The following is a 22,265-nucleotide window of genomic DNA, read 5'->3' on the forward strand; positions in this document are numbered from 1 at the left end:
AGCACGTCCAGGCAGGGCTCAGCCAAAGCCACGTAGGAGCAAGCAGCCCTCTGCAGCCACCAAGGAAGATTTAAGAGCAAATAACATCAGCCCAGTCAAATTCAATTGCTATTGATGATGTCCATGTGCAATTAGAGCCAATTAAGGGGGAGGCAGCCAATGACAAGTGTCTGGCCAGGAGGCTGGGGCAGGGGGGAGCTGGGGGGGGTGTCAATAAACGAAGCCAATTTCCCAACATCCAAATGCAATTAGAGAGTCTCACTTACCCAGCTTGCCCAGGAGGGCCAGTACATAAATGGGCAGAGCCCAGGAGGGTGGCTGCTGCCCTGGCCAGCATGCAGACCCCCAGCAAACCCTGCCTCAGCTTGAAGCTGCGGGAAGTGGCCTCCATGTACTTCACCGCCGTCGCCGTCCTCATGGTCATCCTGGTGGTGGCCCTGCAGGGCTCGCTTCCTCGGGGCAATGACTTCCCCTACAAGGTGCCCCTGGATCCCCAGGGGCTGCTGGAGCTCTCCTGGAACGTCAGCTACCCCCAGCAAGCCCTGCACTTCCAGCTGCTGGTCAGGGAGCCGCGGGCAGGGCTCCTCTTCGGCATGTCGGACCGGGGCGAGTTCGAGAACGCAGACCTGGCTGTGCTCTGGAGCGATGGACGCAGCTCCTACTTCGGGGTGAGCCACTGCTGCGCCTCCCTGGCTGCTCTGGGGGTCGTCTCCTCCTGTGGGGGGGGGTGGGTGGGAGGTGTGGAGGATGGTTTGAAACAGTGGTGCCTGCGTGGAGCACTTCGGCTGAGGGAGCTGGGGTTGCTTAGCCTGCAGAAGAGGAGGCTCAGGGGAGACCTTCTTGCTCTCTACAGCTCCCTGAAGGGAGGCTGGAGCCAGGCAGGGGTTGGGCTCTTCTTCCAGGCAAGCAGCACCAGAACAAGAGGACACAGTCTCAAGCTGTGCCAGGGGAGGTTTAGGCTGGAGGTGAGGAAGAAATTCTTCCCAGACAGAGAATGTGCTGCCCAGGGAGGTGATGGGGACAACATCCCTGGAGGTGTTTAAGAAGAGCCTGGATGAGGAACTCAGTGCCATGGTCTGGTTGATTAGTTAGAATAGAATAGAATAGAATAGAATAGAATAGAATAGAATAGAATTAACCAGGTTGAAAAAGACCTTTGAGATCACCAAGTCCAACCTATCACCCAGCACCATCTGATCAACTCAACCATGGCACCAAGTGCCTCATCCAGTCTCCTCCTAAACACCTCCAGGGATGGGGACTCCACCACCTCCCTGGGCAGCACATCCCAATGGCCAATCTCTCTTTCTATGAAGAATTTCTTCCTCACCTCCAGCCCAAACCTCCCCTGGCACAGCTTGAGACTGTGTCCTCTTGTTCTGGTGCTGCTTGCCTGCCTGGGAGAAGAGCCCAACCCCCACTTGGCTACAACCTCCCTTCAGGGAGTTGGAGAGAGCAAGAAGGTCTCCCCTGAGCCTCCTCTTCTCCAGGCTGAGCAACCCCAGCTCCCTCAGCCTCTCCTCACAGGGCTTGCTAGGGGTGGGTGATAGGTTGGACTTGATGATCTTGGAGACCTCTTGCAACCTGGTTGATTCTGTGGTGGTTCTGTTCAGCTGGAAGGCACAAATTCAGCTCCAGACTTGCTTAACCTCCCCTGGCCTGTGAGATTGCTCTGCACACCACCCTCCTCTGAAGACAAATGTCATAGCTAGCTTCATGTCACTGATTTTGCTCTCCTCCTCTGAGGACAACATGTTCTCAAAATATCACTCTCTACTTCTGGCTGGAATAGCTCCCAGTTGCTTTCTTCTTCTCCTTCTCTTTCCTCCCCCCAGGCTAAAAGAATCAATGCCACTCATGGACGTGCAGAGAGGGCCTTCTTAAAAGCCTCTGCTCAGTGCACCAAAAGATGCCCACAGGAGAGGCAAAGAGATGGAGGCAGCAACAGCAACGTTGTGCAGCTCCAAGTTCCTGCAGGCTCTCATGCTCCAAGCCTTCAAACCACAGAATCAGTCAGGGTTGGGAGGGACCACAAGGATCAGCCAGTTCCAACCCCCCTGCCACAGGCAGGGACACCCCACGCTAGATCAGGCTGGCCAGAGCCTCAGCCAGCCTGGGCTTAAACACCTCCAGGGATGGGGCCTCAGCCACCTCCCTGCTGCTTCACTCCTTGGTGTGGCTTTGGCACCACCACCAACATCTTGGGAGGTCTGGCTGGGGTCACAGCGGCTGAAGGGATTTCGAGGAGGGCCGAGAGCAAAGGGTCATAAAGTGACTCTTGGAGAGCACATCAGCCCTGCAGCCCTGAGGGCTCTGGAGCACAGCCCTGGGAGGAGAGGCTGAGGGAGCTGGGGTTGCTGAGCCTGCAGAAGAGGAGGCTCAGGGGAGACCTTCTTGCTCTCTCCAACTCCCTGAAGGGAGGCTGTAGCCAGGTGGGGGTTGGTCTCTTCTCCCAGGTAAGCAGCACCAGAACAAGAGGACAGAGTCTCAAGCTGTGGCAGGGGAGGTTTAGCCTGGATGTTAGCAAGAAGCTCTTCCCAGCAAGAGAGATTGGCCCTTGGGATGTGCTGCTCAGGGAGGTGGTGGAGTCCCCATCCCTGGAGGTGTTTAGGAGGAGACTGGATGGGCTGCTTGGTGCCATGGTTGAGTTGCTCAGATGGTGCTGGGTGAGAGGTTGGACTGGATGATCTCAAAGGTCTCTTCCAACCTGGTTTCTTCTATTCCATTCCATTCCATTCCAGAAGGTTCTTCCCAGCCTAATATAGAATCATAGAATCAATAAGGTTGGAAAAGAGCTCAGAGATCAGCAAGTCCAAGCTGTCACCCAACCCCTCCTGACAGCTAAACCATGGCTCCAAGTGCCACATCCAATCCCCTCCTGAACACCTCCAGGGATGGGGACTCCACCACCTCCCTGGGCAGCACATCCCAGTGGCCAATTCCTCTTGCTGGGAAGAACTTTCTCCTCACCTCCAGCCTGAACCTCCCTGCTGCTGGGGTGTGAAAACACAGAACACAGAATTCACCAGGTTGGAAGAGACCTTTGAGACCATCCAGTCCAACCTCTCCCCCAGCACCATCTGATCAGCTCAACCACGGCACCAAGGGCCTCAGCCAGGCTCTTCCTAAACACCAGGAGGATCCCATGGCTTGTGGGGGCTGCTGAAGGTCACCACCATGGGCTCTTTGGGCTGAGTGGGGCCAGGGGAGCCTCCCAGCTGACCCAGGTGCTCTTCTGCCCACAGGATGCCTGGAGTGATGCCAAGGGGCAGCTCCACCTGGACTCGCAGCAGGACTACCAGCTCCTCGGGGCTCGGAAGGCTCCTGAGGGGCTCTACCTCCTCTTCAGGAGAGCCTTCAGCACCTGTGACCCCAAGGACTACCTGATAGAGGTACAGCAGCACCCTCCCCCCACTGCAGCAGCACCCAGTGCCCTGCCAGCCCTGGGGCAGAGCTCTGAAGCCCAGCCTGCGTGGTTGCAGCTGAGCAGCGATTTGGTGTGGGCACAGCATCAGGAGTGGGTGCTGGGCAGCAGGGGAGCTGGCTACAGGTGTCAGTAGTGTGTGGCACCATCTATTCACAAGCCCTTGTAAACCCCCAGCATGGGGAGGTTTTGGCTGCTTTGCCTCATCCACTCCCTCTAAGGATGGGTTAGGGCTACATAAATGCCTTCCCACACCACTCTGGTGACACAGTCTGGAGTGTCCCAAGGAGGTGTTGCTCAATGGGAGGCAAAGAGGAGGGTTGGGGCAGGAGCTGGAGCAAAGGGCTGGCAGATGGAGCTGCTGTGGGCTGCTTGAGTGTGGCTGGGTGAGGTCAAACTGGCTCTGCACTCACCACAGCCCCAGGAGATGGGGTCTGGGTGAAGCCTCTTGGGGTCTGCACTCACCACAGCTCCAGGAGATGGGGTTTGGGTGATGCCTCTCTGGCTCTGCACTCACCACAGCTCCAGGAGATGGGGTTTGGGTGAAGCCTCTCTGGCTCTGCACTCACCACAGCCCCAGGAGATGGGGTTTGGGTGATGCCTCTCTGGCTCTGCACTCACCACAGTTCCAGGAGATGGGGTTTGGGTGAAGCCTCTCTGGCTCTGCACTCACCACAGCCCCAGGAGATGGGGTTTGGGTGAAGCCTCTTGGGGTCTGCACTCACCACAGCTCCAGGAGATGGGGTTTGGGTGATGCCTCTCTGGCTCTGCACTCACCACAGCCCCAGGAGATGGGGTTTGGGTGATGCCTCTCTGGCTCTGCACTCACCACAGCTCCAGGAGATGGGGTTTGGGTGATGCCTCTCTGGCTCTGCACTCACCACAGCCCCAGGAGATGGGGTTTGGGTGATGCCTCTCTGGCTCTGCATTCTCCACTCCTCCATGAGATGGAATTTTGAGGAAGCCTTCCCAGAGGGGATGCTGGAGAGCTTGAAGGTGTCAGGCATGAGCCCTGGCTGTGGGCAGGAATTGGTGCAAGGCTCATTTCAGATGAAAGCCTCTGCTGGGAAGGATATTTTAAAGCCAACACAGGCACAGAAAGTCCTTCAGCTTTTTTTGCTGGCTTTCAAAAGCTGGAGAAATGTCTTCTGGCTGCCAAAGCAGAGAGCCCTGGAGGACAAAAGTCTGTGTGTGAAGCAGGAGAAGGCTTGCAGGGCTTTATCCTCTGGTCCTGCAAGAAAAAATACATTCTCCTTTTCCTTTCTCCCTCATCTCCTGCCCAGAGCTCTCTGGGTTCAGCTGCACTTCCCTTACCTGGAGCAGACTTTCAGCAGAGCTGCTGGAGGTATTCTTTCCTAAATTAGCTGGGAGAAAGGAGGGATTGCAGGCAGCAGTTCTGGTCCTGCTGCTCCTCCCCAGATGGCTGCCCAGGGCCACTGCAGGGTGGGATGAGCCCTGAACCAACAGGGCCTGGAGCTCAGGAGGGATGAAGGGATCTGAAGGAGCAGAGAGGGAATGTGAGCCCCATGGAGGTGCTGCCAGGGTGAGGGGATCTGAAGGAGCAGAGAGGGGATGTGAGCCCCATGGAGGTGCTGCCAGGGTGAGAGGATCTGAAGCAGCAGAGGGGATGTGAGCCCCATGGAGGTGCTGCCAGGGTGAGGGGATCTGAAGCAGCAGAGAGGGGATGTGAGCCCCATGGAAGTGCTGCCAGGATTCAGTGGAAGCTTTGCAGACTCCCCCAGCTAGCAGGGGACCCTCTGTGATGGCAGCAGGCAGAGAAGTGCCCCCAGATGCCGGCCTGGGTGGGCCAGCACGGCAGAGAGAGCCGGGTGGGTGGCTGCCGGCCGGGCACGGCTCAGGCACTCCGCTCCTGCCGGGACGGCTGCCCCGGGCGCTCGGCTCCTGCCGGGACGGCTGCCCCGGGCGCTCGGCTCCCGCCGGGACGGCTGCCCCGGGCGCTCGGCTCCCGCCGGGACGGCTGCCCCGGGCGCTCGGCTCCCGCCGGGACGGCTGCCCCGGGCGCTCGGCTCCCGCCGGGACGGCTGCCCCGGGCGCTCGGCTCCCGCCGGGACGGCTGCCCCGGGCGCTCGGCTCCCGCCGGGACGGCTGCCCCGGGCGCTCGGCTCCCGCCGGGACGGCTGCCCCGGGCGCTCGGCTCCCGCCGGGACGGCTGCCCCGGGCGCTCGGCTCCCGCCGGGACGGCTGCCCCGGGCGCTCGGCTCCCGCCGGGACGGCTGCCCCGGGCGCTCGGCTCCCGCCGGGACGGCTGCCCCGGGCGCTCGGCTCCCGCCGGGACGGCTGCCCCGGGCGCTCGGCTCCCGCCGGGACGGCTGCCCCGGGCGCTCCGCTCCTGCCGGGACGGCTGCCCCGGGCGCTCCGCTCCTGCCGGGACGGCTGCCCCAGGCGCTCCGCTCCTGCCGGGACGGCTGCCCCAGGCGCTCCGCTCTCCCTGCAGGACGGCACCGTGCACCTCATCTACGGCATCCTGGAGAAACCCGTGCCCTCCCTCCAGGCCATCAACGTCTCTGCCCTGCCCAGGGGACTGCAGAGGGTGCAGCTGCTCAAGCCCAACATCAGCATCCCCGAGCTGCCCAGGGACATGGAGACCATGGAGATCACAGCCCCCGGCGTGGTCATTCCGAGCCAGGAGACTACTTACTGGTGCTACATGGCAGAGCTCCCGGACGGCTTCCCCAAGCATCACATCATCAAGGTGAGAGGCAGCAGGGGCTGCTGTCCCTGCCGCAGTCATCTTCAGCCACTCTGCAAAGTCCACCTCTTCCCTGCCCTTCCACAGGGAGGCTTTCAGAGCCACACATCTTCCCCAGCACGGTCCCAAAACCTCTCCCAGGGCCATCCCAGCAGGCAGCATCCTCCTCCTGCCTTTCAGAGAAGGCCACAGCAGAAGTTTCTCAGCAGGGGGAGGCAGGTTGGCCATTTTCCACCCAGCACATCAAGCCCAGGGCAGGCTCAGGGCAGCTCCTTTGCAGAGCTGAACCCCGGGCAGAAGGCAGTGCTGTGGCCATCAAGGGCAGACCTGAGGCAGGCTGAGGCCACAGAGGGAGCCATGAGGAGCACAGAACCCTGGGGAGCAAAGGGAGAGTTGGTGAGAGCAGGGCAGGGCGGCTGGGACGGGAACCAGCTCCTCAAAGGTTAGGAACACTGCAAAATGAAAAGGGTCAGAGACATAAACACAACTTCTGTGGGCTCACCTCCCTCACAGGAGAGCCAGCAGGCAGCCTAGTGCCAAGGCAAGGCACCACCAGTCCAACCAGCCATCAGGAGCTGCTGGCAGAGCATCACCCTGGAGGGGGCTCAGCAGAGGACCTGGCACACCCCCAGTCAAAGCCACACAAGGGGGAGAAGGGAAACCTGACACAGGAGCCCAAGCTCTGTGGCTTAGAGAGGAGAGATGCTGCTGCAGAGGAGCACTCCAAAGGAGGATCTTCCCCCAGCAGATGGTGTGAAGTGAATCATCTGTGTGCAAGCAGAGGGTGTGCAGCTCCTGCTACCTTCCTGCTGCTGCAGATCATTCCTACAGCTGGCACTTGGAGCCAGAGCTGTTCCTCAGGCTTGTTTGGAGTCACCCTTCCTACCCTCAGATCCTCCTCCTCATGCCTTGAGCAGCTGTTGGCTAGAAACAACCCCCCAGGGCTGCATTTAGAGCTACCACAACGTGGCCAGCTTTAGGAGAGAGCATCTCCAGGGTCACCCCAGCCCTGCAAGACTGGCACAGGACTCAGGCTTCACAAAGCAGACCAGGACCTGCTGTTGACCAGCTGCACCTACCCCTGGAGAAGGGAGGAGATGCCTCTCTCTGGGTTGGTCCCAAAGCCAATCAAGAGCTCTTGGCTCATGGTGCCTCATGCCCTTCCCACCATGGGGCAGGAGGAATGGAGAGCAGAGCCTTGGGCTTCTGGTGGAGCCTGCACAGGCAGCAGCCTGCAGGGAGGGGCTCTCAGGGCATGGCCTTGGTGTGAACTCAACAGGAGCCTGCAGTGAGCACTGGCAGCCCAGAGAGCCAACCACATCCTGGGCTGCAGCAAGAGCAGAGCCAGCAGGGCCAGGGAGGGGAGATTCTCCCCCTCTGCTCTGCTCTGCTGAGACCACAGCTGGAGCTCTGGGTCCAGTTCTGGAGCCTCTGTGCCAGGAAGGTGCTGGAAGGTGTCCAGAGCAGGGCCACGAGGAGGAGCAGAGGGCTGGAGCTGCTCTGCTGTGAGCACAGACTGAGGGAGTTGGGGTTGTGCAGGCTGGAGAGGAGAAGGCTCTGAGGAGACCTCATTGTGGCCTTCCATGATCTGCAGGGGGCTCCAAGAAAGCTGGGGAGGGACTTTTGAGGGTGTCAGGGAGGGATAGGACTGGGGGGGATGGAGCAAAACTAGAAGTGGGAAGATTGAGATTGGCTGTGAGGAAGAAGTTGTTCCCCAGGAGGGTGGTGAGAGCCTGGCACAGGTTGCCCAGGGAGGTGGTGGCAGCCTCCTGCCTGGAGGTGTTTGCAGCCAGGCTGGAGGTGGCTGTGAGCAACCTGCTGCGGTGTGAGGTGTCCCTGCCCATGGCAGGGGGGTTGGGACTGGCTGAGCCTTGAGCTCCCTTCCAGCCCTGGCAGTTCTGTGACTCTCTGCCTCTGGCCTGGGTGCTGCAGTACGAGGCAGTGATCACAGCAGGCAACGAGGCCCTGGTGCACCACATGGAGGTCTTCCAGTGCGCTGCAGAGTTCGACAGCTTCCCCCACTACAGCGGCCCCTGCGACTCCAAGATGAAGCCAGAGAGACTCAACTACTGCAGGCATGTGCTTGCAGCGTGGGCCATGGGAGCACAGGTGGGTGCAAGAGGGGGGGGACCACCCCACACAGCCCCTGCCTGCAAGCTCTGCTCCTGGCTGTGGGGCTGCTGCCTCCCAACCTGTCCCAGCCCCCTCACGGGACTGCTCTGTGTGGGGTTTGTGGTCAGCCCTCCCTGACCTCCCCACCCTCTGCCTGGAGGTCCCTGAGCCTCCCCCCTCCCCCTCCTTGGTGCCCTGAATCAGGGTGCAGCCCTGCTCGGGGGGGAGGCATTGGAGAGGCTCTAGGCAGCCAGCCCAGCTCAGCAAGCTCCACCATGAGCACAAACCCTCTCCTCAGCCCATGGTGGGGGCAAGTTAGGGATTGGGGCCAGCCTTTGGAGCCTTTTCTTTCCCCTAGGAAAGCCATCCCCCTGCTCCCCTCACAGCCTCCCCTCTGCTTCCAGGCTTTCTACTACCCTGAAGAAGCAGGGCTGGCCTTTGGGGGGCCAGGCTCCTCCAGGTACCTGCGCCTCGAGGTTCATTACCACAATCCCCTGGTCATCAAAGGTGAGTGGAGGGGTCCCAGAGCCTCCCCAGTGGGGGACTGGCAGAGCTGGGCAAACACCAGGGGACTGGCTGGGGAGGGCAGAGTCACCCCCTCCAGGGGCTGGACCTCACCCCCTCCAGGGGCTGGACCTCACCCCCTCCAGGGGCTGGACCTCACCCTTGTGTGCATGCCCAGAGATAAATCTGCCCCAAGCCAGCTCCCTTCAGGCAGCTTTCTGGAGAGCTGATGGTCCAGACCTGTCCTAGAGAGAGCACCACATTAAATCCTCACCCTGCTGCTGCCTTTCTGGGCTCAGCAAAGTCACCCCCTCCAGGGGCTGGACCTCACCCCCTCCAGGGGCTGGACCTCACCCCCTCCAGGGGCTGGACCTCACCCCCTCCAGGGGCTGGACCTCATCCTTGTGTGCATACCCAGAGAGAAACCTGCCCCAAGCCAGCTCCCTGCAGGCAGCTTTCTGGAACCCCACATTCCTCCTTCTAGAGCAGGGTCCCCCAGGGCAGCCTGCCCAGGGTCCAGGTGGGGTTGGAATCCCTCCAGCCAAGGAGGCTGCGGGCAGCCTGCTCTGGGGCTCAGAGCAAAGCACCTTTCTGGGGGGTGGGCATGGAGTGTGCCTCCAGCTTTGGTGCAGGGTGGTGGCTGGTTCTGAGCTCAGAGCTGAGGTCACCAGAGAGGCAGGAGCAGGCTGGCTGGGGATGGGGTGGAGGGGGCTGGAATTGAGAGGTTGTTTTCCTGCTCCTTCTGCTTTGCTAACATTGTCAGGAGACACACTGGGGGGGGGGAAACAACACACCCCAAAAACCCCACCAAACCCAACCAACAGCTACATGAAAAGGTTCCAACCAACCCAGAGCCTTCATTACCATAAAAAACAAGCAGCTCCTTGCCTCACCAAGGGTATTTTTAGGAGGCCAGAGCATATGTGCTGTAGATCAATCATAGCACATTCAGCAGCTCGAGAAGAAACAAGGCTATAAATACAGAGCTCCAGACTGGCAGAGCCCAACTGCCTCTGCTGCTCAGCCACCAGGGTCTCCCCTGCTGGCCCCAGCCCCTGCTGGGCTCCAGCCCAGAGGCAGGCAGAGCAAAGCCAGCCTGAAGCCCTCCTGACCTCCTCAACCTGCCCTTTCCCTTGGCTCACAGAGCCAGGTGGTGGTAAGGGGGAGCCAGACCTCGGGCTGCGTCCCTGCTGCCTCCCCTGCCTGCCCCACAGCCAGCGCCTGCCTGGACACAGCAGGGGCATGGGGTCACCTCCAGCCCCCACCAGCCCCTGAGGGGAGGTGCAGAGGGTCTTCACCTCCCACCAGCCCCTGAGGGGAGGTGCAGAGGGTCTTCTCCAGCTCTCACCAGCCCCTGAGGGGAGGTGCAGAGGGTCTTCACCTCTCACCAGCCCCTGAGGGGAGGTGCAGAGGGTCTTCACCTCTCACCAGCCCCTGAGGGGAGGTGCAGAGGGTCTTCACCTCTCACCAGCCCCTGAGGGGAGGTGCAGAGGGTCTTCACCAGCCCCTGAGGGGAGGTGCAAAGGGTCTTCTCCAGCTCTCACCAGCCCCTGAGGGGAGGTGCAGAGGGTCTTCACCTCTCACCAGCCCCTGAGGGGAGGTGCAAAGGGTCTTCACCAGCTCCTGAGGGGAGGTGCAAAGGGTCTTCTCCAGCTCCCACCAGCCCCTGAGGGGAGGTGCAGAGGGTCTTCACCAGCCCCTGAGGGGAGGTGCAAAGGGTCTTCACCAGCTCCTGAGGGGAGGTGCTGAGGGTCTTCACCAGCCCCTGAGGGGAGGTGCAAAGGGTCTTCACCAGCCCCTGAGGGGAGGTGCAGAGGGTCTTCACCAGCTCCTGAGGGGAGGTGCAAAGGGTCTTCTCCAGCTCCCACCAGCCCCTGAGGGGAGGTTAAATGGAGTGCTGGAGGGATCAGAACCTTTCCAAAAGCAAGGAGCACTTGCTCCACAGGCATCCCTCCTCCTGCCAGGCCCCCCAGCAGGGTCTCAGGTTTGGTTTGTTCTGCTGTCTCAGTGAAAGCAGATGAAATGAGTCATAATCCTGAGGGAGCTCTCCAAAGCACCCCCAAAATCTGTCCTGCTGCTCTGGGCTCCCCAAAAGCACTTCTTACCTTACTGTCCTGGGAGCCTCAGGCTGGTGGCAGCTCTAGAGGAGCAGGCACAGGTCTGGGGCCACTCAGTAAGGACTTCAGTGGAAGTATCTGGGATTTAAGTGCAGTGAGAAGCACACTCTTGAAGAGAGCAGTGAGAGAGGGGCTGCTCTGCCTCTCCCCACTGCAGCACAGTCATCTGAGGAGGGAAGGCTGAGAGCCCCTGGGGCTGCTGAGCCTGGAGAAGAGCAGCCCCAGAGGGGAGCTGAGCAATGCTCAGCAAGAGAGAAAGGCTGGGGGGCAAGAGGCTGGGGCCAGGCTCTTCTCAGTGGTGCCCAGTGCCAGGACAAAGGGCAGTGGGCACAAACTGGAACCCAGGAGGTTGCACCTGAGCAGGAGGAGAAAGTTGTTTGGTGTGAGGGGGCTGAGCCCTGCAGCAGGCTGCCCAGAGAGGTTGTGGAGTCTCCTGCTCTGGAGAGCTTCCAACCACCCCCTGGCCATTGTGCTCCTGGACAAGCTTGGCTCTGGCCAGCCTGATCTAGTGAGGGGTGTCCCTGCCCATGGCAGGGGGGTTGGAACTGGATGATCCTCATGGTCCCTTCCAACCCTGAGTGATTCTATGATGCTGTGAAGCTGCTGTGGGTGCCCTGCGTGAGCAGAGCGGTGTGTGTGGGGGGGAACTGGACTGGCTGCTCTCCTTCCAGCCTCTCCCACCCCTGTGCTGCTGGTGCCAGCAGCCATCCCCTCTGCCCTGGTGCCCCGCAGCCTTGCCCTGTCGCCCCGCAGGCCGCAGAGACTCCTCGGGGATCCGCCTGTACTACACCGCCAGGCTGCGCCCCCACGACGCCGGCATCATGGAGCTGGGCTTGGTCTACAGCCCCGTGATGGCCATCCCCCCGGGGCAGCACAGCTTCACCCTCACTGGCTACTGCACCGACAAGTGCACCCAGCTGGTGAGTGCCTGCCCTCCCCTCCCCAGCTTCAACAGGCAGGAGAGGCTCCTCCGGGCTCTTCCCAGGCGGCAGGGAGGCAGCAGCGAGCCCCAGGCTCCCCCCTGCCGCTCCCAAGCCCTTGGCCCGGAGGCTGCGCTGCAAAGGAGAGGAGAAAAACAAATCTGCTGTAGGAAAAAAAACCCAAGGAGAGAGCAGCTGCTTGGGATGCTCTGAATCCCTCTCGAAGCAGCTCTCCTGGGGAGCCATCTGCTCCAGTTCCCCACGGGGACCGTTCCCATTCAGCCTCCTGCAGAGCTGGCTGCGGCCCAGTGGTGCTTTCCCCCTTGGAGATGGGAAGGTTGGAGCTGGCTGCCGAGGAGCTTTGCCAAGAGCTCTCTCAGAGGTGGTTTTAAAGTGCTCTCAGGCAAGTTTGAGAGGAGGTTTTGGTAGGACCTCCCCAAAAGGAGTTGTTTAATGGCCTGAGACTGTGCCAGGGGAGGTTAAGGCTGGAGATCAGGAGCAGTTTCTTTCCTTGCTGCAAGAGTGGTCAGGGATTGGCACAGGCTGCCCAGGGTGCTGGTGGAGTCCCTGTGGCCATGGCACCTGGGGCCATGGTTCAGTGGCCATGGTGAGGTTGGGCTGCTGGTTGGACTCAGGGATCTCAGAGGACTTTTCCAACGCAACCAATGCTATGGTTTTGTGCACCAGGGAAGCTTTAGGGTTGGCTATTAGAAGACACTTCCTCACCCAAAGGGTTCTCAAGGACTGGAACAGGCTGCCCAGGGAGGTGGCTGAATGCCCCCCATGCCTGCAGATGTGCAGGGACACCCAGTCCTGAGCAGGCAGCACGAGGATGGGAGAGGGATGGAGCTGTGCTGAGACACTGGCACAGGCTGCACAGGGAGGTGGCTGAATGCCCCCCATGCCTGCAGATGTGCAGGGACACCCAGTGCTGAGCAGGCAGCAAGAGGATGGGAGAGGGATGGAGCTGTGCTGAGACACTGGCACAGGCTGCACTGGGAGGTGGCTGAATCCCCCCCATGCCTGCAGATGTGCAGGGACACCCAGTCCTGAGCAGGCAGCAAGAGGATGGGAGAGGGATGGAGCTGTGCTGAGACTCTGGCACAGGCTGCACAGGGAGGTGGCTGAATCCCCCCCATGCCTGCAGTTGTGCAGGGACACCCAGTGCTGAGCAGGCAGCAAGAGGATGGGAGAGGGATGGAGCTGTGCTGAGACACTGGCACAGGCTGCCCAGGGAGGCTGTGGCTGCCTCCTCCCTGGAGGTGCTCAAGGCCAGGCTGGATGAAGCCTTGAGCAGCCTGGGCTGGTGGGAGGTGTCCCTGCCTATGGCAGGGGGTTGGAACTGGATGAGCTTTAGGCTCCCTTCCAACCCAAAGCATTCTCTGCTCCCCCAGGCTCTACCTGCTGCTGGCATCAGGATCTTTGCCTCCCAGCTGCACACTCACCTGGCAGGAAGGAAAGTGGTGACAGTGCTGGCCAGGGCTGGCAGAGAGCAGCAGGTTGTGAATGCTGATGGTCACTACAGCCCTCACTTCCAGGTACAGGGGGGTCTGCAGGGCCGAGGGGGGGTGCTCCAAGCTGGGCATCCCCCCCAGGCCCTGGCCTGACGTGGTGCTCTCCCTGCCCCCCAGGAGATCCGCATGCTGAAGGAGGTGGTCGCAGTTTTCCCAGTGAGTGGCTCCCAAACCTGTGGTGGCTTCCAAAGAGCACAAAGCAGCTTCCCCTGAGCCCACAGCCCCTGGGCATCCTTCACCTCACCTCATCCCCTCTGCTGCTGCCAGCCCCTGCCCACACACGGGCATCAGCTGCCAGCTGGGACCTCCTGGGGGGGTGCTGCAGGAGGACAGCACACCCCATGGTGCCCAGGGCCTATCTGCCCCCACCCCGTGCAGATGCCTTGAAGATGCTGGGATTCATCTAGCATGGCACAAAAGCAGTGTGTGGACAAAGCCAGAGTGTGCCAGGAGCTAAATGAAGCCCCTGCTCTAGCTGCTCTGCCTCCAGCAGAGGGAGGCTCCTCAGGGGGGTAAGGGCACACTGGAGGTGCCCCTTCCCCTCCTCCTTTGGCAGGGCAAGAGGAAGAGATTTGGCAGCAAACCTGGGGGGAGGGGGGTGGTAAAAGAGAGGCTGAGTGTGGCCAAGGGCTGTATGGGTGGTGAAGGACCTGGCTGCCAAGTGGAGGTCAGCTGTGGGAGCCTGGTGGCCTGGGAGGATGCTCAGAAGCCTCAGCACCTACTGAAGCCCTCTCCAGGGAGCCCCTGGGGGCCCTGGCACTGGCTGTGACGGAGAGACCGTTGTGCCATCGAGCTGGGCACAGGTCTGGCAGTTCCCAGCGTTGCCTCAGTGGCTTTTTTTAGGTTCCTCAGCTGTGCAGCAATTCTTAGGAAGTGAGGAAAGCAGGAAACCCCCTCCCTGGGATGCAGCCCCAGGAATCTCCCCAGGAGATGCAGGCTCCGCAGGAGCTCCCCGTGGCACCTGGCGCTGGTGGGAAAACAGCCTGCCCACAGAGCAGAGGCTCTGCCATGCTGCAAGCTCCCTGATCCCAGGCTGGCTGGCTGGGGAGTGGCAGCTGCCCTGACACCTCCCCGTGCCTGTGTTTGAACCCCCCCCAGGGCGATGAACTCATCACAACCTGCACCTACAACACGGAGGACCGGAGCAGAGCCACGGTGGTGAGTAGGGGGCTGAGCCGAGCAGCTGCCCTGGGGCTGGCCCCCAGGGGGTGGGGGCAGCCACAGAGGGGCTGAAGCCAGCCTGAAAGCAGAGGGGAGGGTGGTGAGGAAGAGAAGCCAGGAGGCTGTGCTGCTGCAGAGGGGCTGGGAAGGTGCTCGCTGAGAGGCTGAGGGTGCCACTGCTTCCATCACAGGCTGTTCCACCAGGCATTAATTGTAATTAAAGAGAAGTGGCAAGTTTTTGACAGTGCATGTTATTTTCTCACCCAGGCAGCAACAAAAGAGCCTGTCAGAGGTACCAGCAACAGGGACAAAGCTAAAGATAGCTGAGGGATTATAGGAAATCTGCATTTTAATGTGAACCACAGGATCGAGCCTGGAAGCCTGTCCTTACGTAAGGGCTGGCTGGGCAGAGGAGTGCAGCCAGCTCCATCCGCTTGCAGGGGGCACACCACAGAGCCACAGCGGGGCAGGGGGTGGAAGGCACCTCTGGAGATCACCCAGTCCAACCCCCTGCCCCAGCAGGGCACCCCCAGCAGCTTGCCCAGGAGCACAGCTCCCAGCTGGGCTTGGAAGCTCTCCAGACAAGGAGACTCCACAACCTCCCTGGGCAGCCTGCTGCAGGGCTCAGCACCCTCACACCAAACAAGTTTCTCTTCCTGCTCACATGGAACCGTCCAGGTTCCAGTTTCCTATCCCTGGGCCCCAGCCTCTTGCCCCCCAGCCTTTATCTCTTGCTGAGCATTGCTCAGCTCCCCTCTGGGGCTGCTCTTCTCCAGGCTTCCAGCCCCAGGGCTCTCAGCCTTTGCTCCTCAAAGAGATGCTCCAAGCCCCTCAGCAGCTTTGTGGCCTCCTCTGGTCTCCCTCCAGTAGTTCCCTGTCACTCTTGTACCCAGAACTGCACCCAGGATGCCAGCTGTGGCCTCCTTGGGGCAGAGTAGAAGCAGCTGAGACCCTGCCTTGAGCTGCTGGCCACGCTGGCCTCGTTGGCCACCAGAGCACGTCGCTGGCCCACGGGGAATGTGCTGCCCACCATCTCTATGGCTGTCTCTGCACATCTGTGTGTGCACACATCTGTGTGTGAGCTTCACGCCTCTACAGCCTCTCTGCCCTCCCCAGGGGTGCAGCCTGGGCAGGGCAGAGCTGGATCCCTTGCCAACAGGTCTGTGTCTGTGCACAGGGTGGGTTTGGCATCATGGAGGAGATGTGTGTCAACTACGTGCACTACTACCCCCAGACACAGCTGGAGCTCTGCAAGAGTGCTGTGGACCCAGGCTACCTGCACAGATACTTCAACCTTGTCAACAGGTACTGAGCCCCTGCTGAGGGGAGAGGGACCCTGCCTGAGCCTCCTGCAGGTGACAAGGGCAAGAAGAGTTCAGCAGCCAGTGGGGTTGGAGGTGCTGGCTGTGCAGTAGGGGGGTGGGGGGCACTTGGGTTTCAGGGGGGCTGGCTGTGTGCTGGGGCACTGTGCTGCACTGGGAATCATGGAATGCTTTGGGCTGGAGGAGCCTTCTGAGATCACTGAGTCCAAACATCAACCTGAGACCACCATGGCCACCAAACCATGGCCCCAGGGTTCTTGAGCACCTCCAGGGATGGGGACTCCACTACCTCCCTGGGCAGCCTGTGCCAGTGCCTATTCAACTTCCCTGCCCCCCAGAGCCAAGCCTTTACAGATGGCTGTGTGCTGAGATCCACTGGGAAAGGAGAACATTCCCAGGGAGGAGCTTCCCAGCCCAAGTCAGTGCATGGCCAAGTGCTTATGGGCCAAAAACTTCTCAAAGCCCTGAGCCCTGGGGATCCCTGCCAGAGAAGCAGCCTGCAGCTCACTCACCCATGACTGAAGCCTGAGGAGGACAGATTGAGACTGGAGATTAGGAAGAAATCCTTTCCAGGGAGGCTGGGGAGACACTGGGACAGTTTGCCCAGGGAGGCTGTGGCTGTGCCCCCTCCCTGGAGGTGTTCCAGGCCAGGCTGGGTGAGGCTGGTGGGAGATGTCCCTGCCCATGGCAGGGTGGCTGGAGCTGGATGATCCTTAAGGTCCCTTCCAACCCAACCCATTCTGTGGATCTATGAGGAGAGGGTAAGGCACTGACCTTGCACAGGGTGTCCTGGGCACAGGCAGCCTGGCTGGTCCCAGATCTTCCCTCCACAGCGGCTCTCCTGGCTCCCAGCGCCGACCTCGGGGCCATTGCGAGCTGCGCTTCGGGCGTCAGCCACTTCCAGGGCTGGACAGCGGCACTGTGGCATTTCCCCCGCCCCAGGTTCAACGACGAGGAGGTCTGCATGTGCCCACAGGTCTCCATCCCACAGCAGTTCTACTCTGTCCCCTGGAACTCCTTCAACAGAGAGGTCCTGAGCTCCCTCTACGCCTTCGCTCCCATCTCCGTGCACTGCAACGAGTCCTCAGCCGTCCGCTTCCCGGTGGGTACAGCCCCCAGCCCCCTGCCCAGCACTGCTGGGGCCACACCTCCAGCCCTGGGCTCAGCTCTGGGCCCCCCCACCTCTGAGAAGGGCATTCACAGAACCACAGAATGGAGGTGTTCAAAGAGGGGACTGGACGTGGCACTTGGGGCCATGGTTGAGTTAGTCAGGAGGGGCTGGGGGATAGGTTGGACCTGGTGATCTCTGAGGCCTCTTAGAGTGGAGTGGAGTGGAGTGGAATGGAATGGAATAAACCAGGTTGGAAAAGACCTTTGAGATCATCAAGTCCAACCTGTCACCCAAGAACATCTAATCAACTCAACCATGGCACCAAGGGCCTCATCCAGGCTCTTCCTAGACACCTCCAGGGATGGGGACTCCACCACCTCCCTGGGCAGCACATCCCCATGGCCAATCTCTCTCTATGAAGAATTTCCTCCTCACATCCAGCCCAAACCTCCCCTGGCACAGCTTGAGACTGTGTCCTCTTGTTCTGGTGCTGGGTGCCTGGGAGAAGAGCCCAACCCCCACCTGGCTACAACCTCCCTTCAGGGAGTTGGAGAGAGCAAGAAGGTCTCCCCTGAGCCTCCTCTTCTCCAGGCTAAGCAACCCCAGCTCCCTCAGCCTCTCCTCCCAGGGCTGTGCTCCAGACCCCTCCCCAGCTTTGTTGCCCTTCCCTGGACACCTTCCAGCATCTCAGCATCTTTCCTGACCTGAGGAGCCCAGAACTGGACACAGGACTCAAGGTGTGGCCTGAGCAGTGCTGAGCACAGGGCAGGATGAGCTCCCTGCTCCTGCTGGCCACACTGTTCAGGTTCAGGTTGGATATCAGGAAGAATTTCTTCCCAGCAGGGCTTCTCAGGCACTGGCACAGGCTGCCCAGGGAGGTGGTGGAGTCACTGCCTCTGGAGGTGCTCAAGGTGCATGGAGGTGGTGCTGAGGGACTTGGCTTAGTGGTGATGGCTTAGCAGCAGTGGTGGCATCGTGAGCTCTAGGCAAGCAGTTGGCCTTGGTGATCTCAAAGGTCTCTTCCAAACTCCACAGATCTATGATTCCATCACCCTGAAGGGACTGGGTCGAGCCTGTGGTGCTCAGGACATGGCTGAGCCTGGTGGGCTCAGAGCAGGGAGGTGCTGGGGAACATCAGCATGACACTGAGCACAGCCCAAAGCAGACAGCAGCTCGCTGGGGATGTGCTTGGCCACATCCACGTAGGACATGCATCTGCATAAAGCAATTTTGAGGCTCCTTTGGCTGAGCTTTAAGCAGGGCTGGTTCCAGAACCAAGGAGAAACGTGAGGGGATTGTCAGGATGTGGGCAAGACCCAGCAGAGCCAGCTGGGCAGCCTCCAAAGACAGTGACCCAGCACAAGGGGAAAGGGCTGTGAGAGCTTTGAAGGAGGAACAGAGCCAGTGACAGTGATGAAGACCTAAATCCACTGCTGGTCCCTACCACCACCGTTTATCAGGGTCATAAACACCCACAGACCCCTGCAGCACTGGAGGATGGTGAGGTGATGGGGGGCAGACCATCACCTCCCTCTCCTGCTGAATCTCCTTCAGCAAAATCTACTCTGGAGGGGCAGAAGCCTTCCCAGCTCCCTGGAGCTGGAGACCCAGCCCCTCACAGCCAGGCAGAGCCCTGCTGCAGGGCCAGAAGCGAAGGCAGAAGATTTGTACAGCAGCAGAATCAGGAATTAAGCCTTCTTAATCATGGTCCAGGCCATGCTCTTGATTTCAGAGGGGCCTGGGGAGCAGCCAAGAAGTGATCTGAGCAGAGCAGATCCAACACCAGTGCAAAGTGGGTCAGGAGCATCTCGATGAGGCTGAAGGAGCTGCCCTGCCCCTCCTGCCCTGCTGGGGTTGGGAGAGGGAGCCTGAGTTGAAGGCATCTCATTTATTCCACACTCTCTCTGCCAAGAGAATCAACAACAAAAAAGGAGAGAAACCCAAACCAAGCAGCTCCTAATTAAGCTCAAGCCTGAGAAGATTTCTGGGAGGACTGAGAGCTGCTAATTACTGAGCAGCATCTGAAGGCAGCACTGCGTGAGGGGCTGCAGGGACATCACCGTCCCCAAGCCTCCTGCACCTGCTTGGCCTCGCAGCAAGCTCTCTGCATTCAGACTTCCACTCAAAAGCACTGCAAACAACACCCCCTGAGGCACTCCAACTGCCTTTCATCCAGCCCCAAAGCAGGCTGTGTGCAGCACCACGGAGCTGGGCTCAGGTTTGGCTCGAGCCCTGCGCTCGGTGCACCCTCACCGTGTTTAATCGCCCCCTTCAGCCCTGAGGGCTGAGCACCACAAAGCTGGGCTCAAGGTTGGCTCCAGCCCTGCAGTAGGTGGGCCCTAAACACGCTCAACAGCCATGAAGGTCCTGTGGAAGCTTCATTTCTCCAGCTGGTGCTCCCCACAGATGCTGTCCCCTCTCTGGTTGCTCCCTACCAGCTTTGGGAGGGTCGCTCCCTCCCCCCTTTGCCCAGGGTTCTCCTGGTGCTGGTGCAGGCTCTGGGCCCGTTTCACTTGCCATGCCACGAGGAATTTAATCTGTAAACACAAATTCAGCATCTCACTGATGACTCACAGCTCTACCTCTCCTCTCCAGACCTCCCTCCTCCTGCTGCTCGCTGACATTTCCGCATGAGCACGCAGCCGGCAGCCAAACTGAAGCATCACCGAGCCCCAGCTCAGCCCAAACTGAGCCCACTTCACCCCCACCCCCCCCAGCCCCTGCCTGCATCTCACCCAGCCACTAAGCCAGACCAAAATGTCACATCTGAGCTAGAACCTGCCCAGCAGGCTCAGCCCTCGGCACCGTCTGACTCCAGCAGATTGCTCCTTGCAGGGAGCATCCCCAGGACCTGCTCCCAGTTCGTGCACACAGCCAGGGGGTTTGTCCTGGCTGTGGTCACCTGGAGCCCTGGGGGCTGTGGTCACCTGGAGCCCTGGGGGCTGTGGTCACCTGGAGCCCTGAGGGCTGTGGTCACCTGGAGCCCTGAGGGCTGTGGTCACCTGGAGCCCTGGGGGCTGTGGTCACCTGGAGCCCTGGGGGCTGTGACAGCTCTTCCCAGGCTCTGCCCTGCAGCATCTCACCCAGGATGCTGCATCCTTCCTGTTTTGCCACAGGGACATCCATGCCCACAAGGAAGCTGAGGAGGGACTTTTGAGGGTGTCAGGGAGGGATAGGACTGGGAGGGATGGAGCAAAAGTAGAGGTGGGGAGATTGAGATTGGATGTTAGGAAGAAGTTGTTCCCCAGGAGGGTGGTGAGAGCCTGGCACAGGTTGCCCAGGGAGGTGGTGGCAGCCTCCTGCCTGGAGGTGTTTGCAGCCAGGCTGAATGTGGCTGTGAGCAACCTGCTGTGGTGTGAAGTGTCCCTGGCCATGGCAGAGGGGTTGGCACTGGCTGAGCCTTGAGCTCCCTCCCAGCCCTGACCATTCAGGGATTCTGTGTCAGCAGGCTGCCAACATTGCCTCCACCCAACCCCCCTGGCAGAGAGCAGCATCCAAGGCTGGCCTGAGAAGGTGGTGAGTTGGTGGTGGGGCTCCAGGGTTTGAGTTACCTCCATCTGGCTTCGGTGGGTTCCACTTTGCTGGGGGGGAAATCCCCCTCAGCGTGGTGGGTTTGTGCAACCTGGTGCAGCACAGGCATCTGCAGTGCCGAGGGGATGTGTGGGTGCTCCTGCAACACAAACAATTAGTAATGTCTGGGAAGCAAACATCCTGTTTGGGGCTCAGAGCACTCCAAACAGCCCAGATGGCCTCCTCTTTGGGGTTGTTTTTAGAATCAGGGAGGGGAAAAAAAAAAAAGGAGCTTCCAAGTACCTGAGAAACACCTTAAACAGCCCAGACTGGCTCATTTTTAGCAGCAGGGAGGAAACCACAGAGCTTCCCCGTAGCTGGAACCCAAAGCTGGTCTCATGGTGCTGATCTCTCTCTTGCAGGGGCAGTGGGAGAAGCAGCCACTTCCCACCATCACCAAGAGGCTGCCGGAGCCAGTCCCTCAGTGCCCACCCGGCCCAGCCCCTCAGCCAGCTGCCCCCATCCCCCTCGACCTGGGCAAGCTCAGGAGGGACTGAAATGCATCACGCCAAGAGGAGCTCCCACCACGACCGGCAGCAGCTCCAGGCAGAGCCCCCCCTGGGGAGCACTGGCTCGTCGGGCTCCTGGCACCCCTGCCCCCACTGCACTGCCAGCCGCTGCCCAGCGCCCTGGCCCCTGCCTCCCGAGGGGGTTAGGGCTCAGGAGCTGGAGTTCAGAAAGTGCTCTGGAGCTGGCAAGTGCTATATTTAGTGTGTTATTAGCAATCCTGGCTCTGAGTAATGCTGCTTTCCACCCCCGGAATAATAACGTGGAGGGTTTGCTATTGTGCGGAACCCAGCGTGGCCCCGGGGAGGGGGGTGGGGAGCAGCCTGCTTTCCAGCAGGAAAACTGAGGCAAGGCAGCAAAGCTCTGTGTGGGAGCAGCATTCAAACCTTCCCCAGCCTCCCGTGGTCCCATCCAGGTGCTCTCCCACCCTGGGCAGGCAGGGAGGGAGGCAGGGATGCTGCGACGCCCACCCAGCGCTCGCCTCCCCGCGGCAGGGACTCAGCTCTCCACCCTGCTCCTCCTCCCACTCCTCCAGGCTGAGGATTATTCGTCTTGAGGCCACCCGACGCCAAGAGCCAGGAACAAATGACACCTCTGGGATGGGGTTTAGAAAGGGAACAGGCTGGTGGGAAGGGACACAGGGGGTGGAAGACAAACCTGGTGGCAGGAAATGACTCCACCGAGCAGCTGAGTGTTACCCTACGAAATAAAGAGGCACAAGCTGCTGCTCCTCTTTTTTTGGTGGTGAGCTCGGAAGGGAGCAGAGTCCTGAGGAGCAGAGGGGAGGCTGGAGGTGCTGAAGGATCATCTGTCCATCCCAGCTGGGCACCAGCCCCTCACGGCCCTCAGGGGGGTGGGGTGGGTGGGAAGTGTTTAAAATAAGACTGGATGAGGCACTTGGTGGCCTGGGGTGGGTGGGGAGTGTTTAAAAAGAGCCTGGATGAGGCCATGGTTTAGCTGATTAGATGGGGCTGGGTGAGGGGTTGGACTGGATGATCTCAAGGAGGTCTTTTCCAGCCTGGTTGATTCTGTATTCTGGATGCAGGGTAAGGCAGCAGCCCAAACCTGCCCTCCCTGGCACCCTGAGCTCAAGGGGGAAGCCTCAGGTCAGGACACTGATCAGAAAGGTTGGCTTTGAGTTTTTGTGAAGCCAGACTTGATGTTTGCAGGCTCACACCAGAGGCCTGGTTTGGTGGGGAGTCAGCACACTCCTCATGCCTCCTCTTCTTCAGCCAGTCCCTCATCTGCCCCCCCAGGACAAACAGGCCCCAGCCACCCCCTCCTCCACCCAGG

The 22,265-nt window shown here is 60.4% G+C and overlaps 1 protein-coding gene across 1 annotated transcript; it reads left to right on the plus strand.

Moving 5' to 3' along the window:
- Positions 1–242: 242 nt before the first annotated feature.
- DBH (dopamine beta-hydroxylase) lies at positions 243–20,962 on the plus strand. The gene is made up of 12 exons (XM_009896214.2): positions 243–668; positions 3,246–3,392; positions 5,880–6,137; positions 8,067–8,243; positions 8,651–8,753; positions 11,621–11,787; positions 13,182–13,325; positions 13,419–13,457; positions 14,400–14,459; positions 15,640–15,767; positions 16,727–16,886; positions 20,828–20,962. The coding sequence occupies exons 1-12, from the start codon at positions 243–245 to the stop codon at positions 20,960–20,962; spliced, it is 1,944 nt and encodes a 647-aa protein (XP_009894516.2).
- Positions 20,963–22,265: the final 1,303 nt, after the last annotated feature.

This window comes from Dryobates pubescens, chromosome 29 (assembly GCF_014839835.1).
Source record: "Dryobates pubescens isolate bDryPub1 chromosome 29, bDryPub1.pri, whole genome shotgun sequence".
Classification (NCBI taxonomy): domain Eukaryota; kingdom Metazoa; phylum Chordata; class Aves; order Piciformes; family Picidae; genus Dryobates; species Dryobates pubescens.

What these genes read in the sequence shown, in the direction of transcription:
- DBH (XM_009896214.2), top strand. Translation starts at nt 243, where the DNA reads ATGCAATTAGAGAGTCTCACTTACCCAGCTTGCCCAGGAGGGCCAGTA. An exon ending in ACCGGAGCAGAGCCACGGTG is followed by an intron (nt 14,460 to 15,639) that starts GTGAGTAGGGGG and finishes GTCTGTGCACAG; the next exon opens with GGTGGGTTTGGCATCATGGA. An exon ending in TACTTCAACCTTGTCAACAG is followed by an intron (nt 15,768 to 16,726) that starts GTACTGAGCCCC and finishes CCCCCGCCCCAG; the next exon opens with GTTCAACGACGAGGAGGTCT.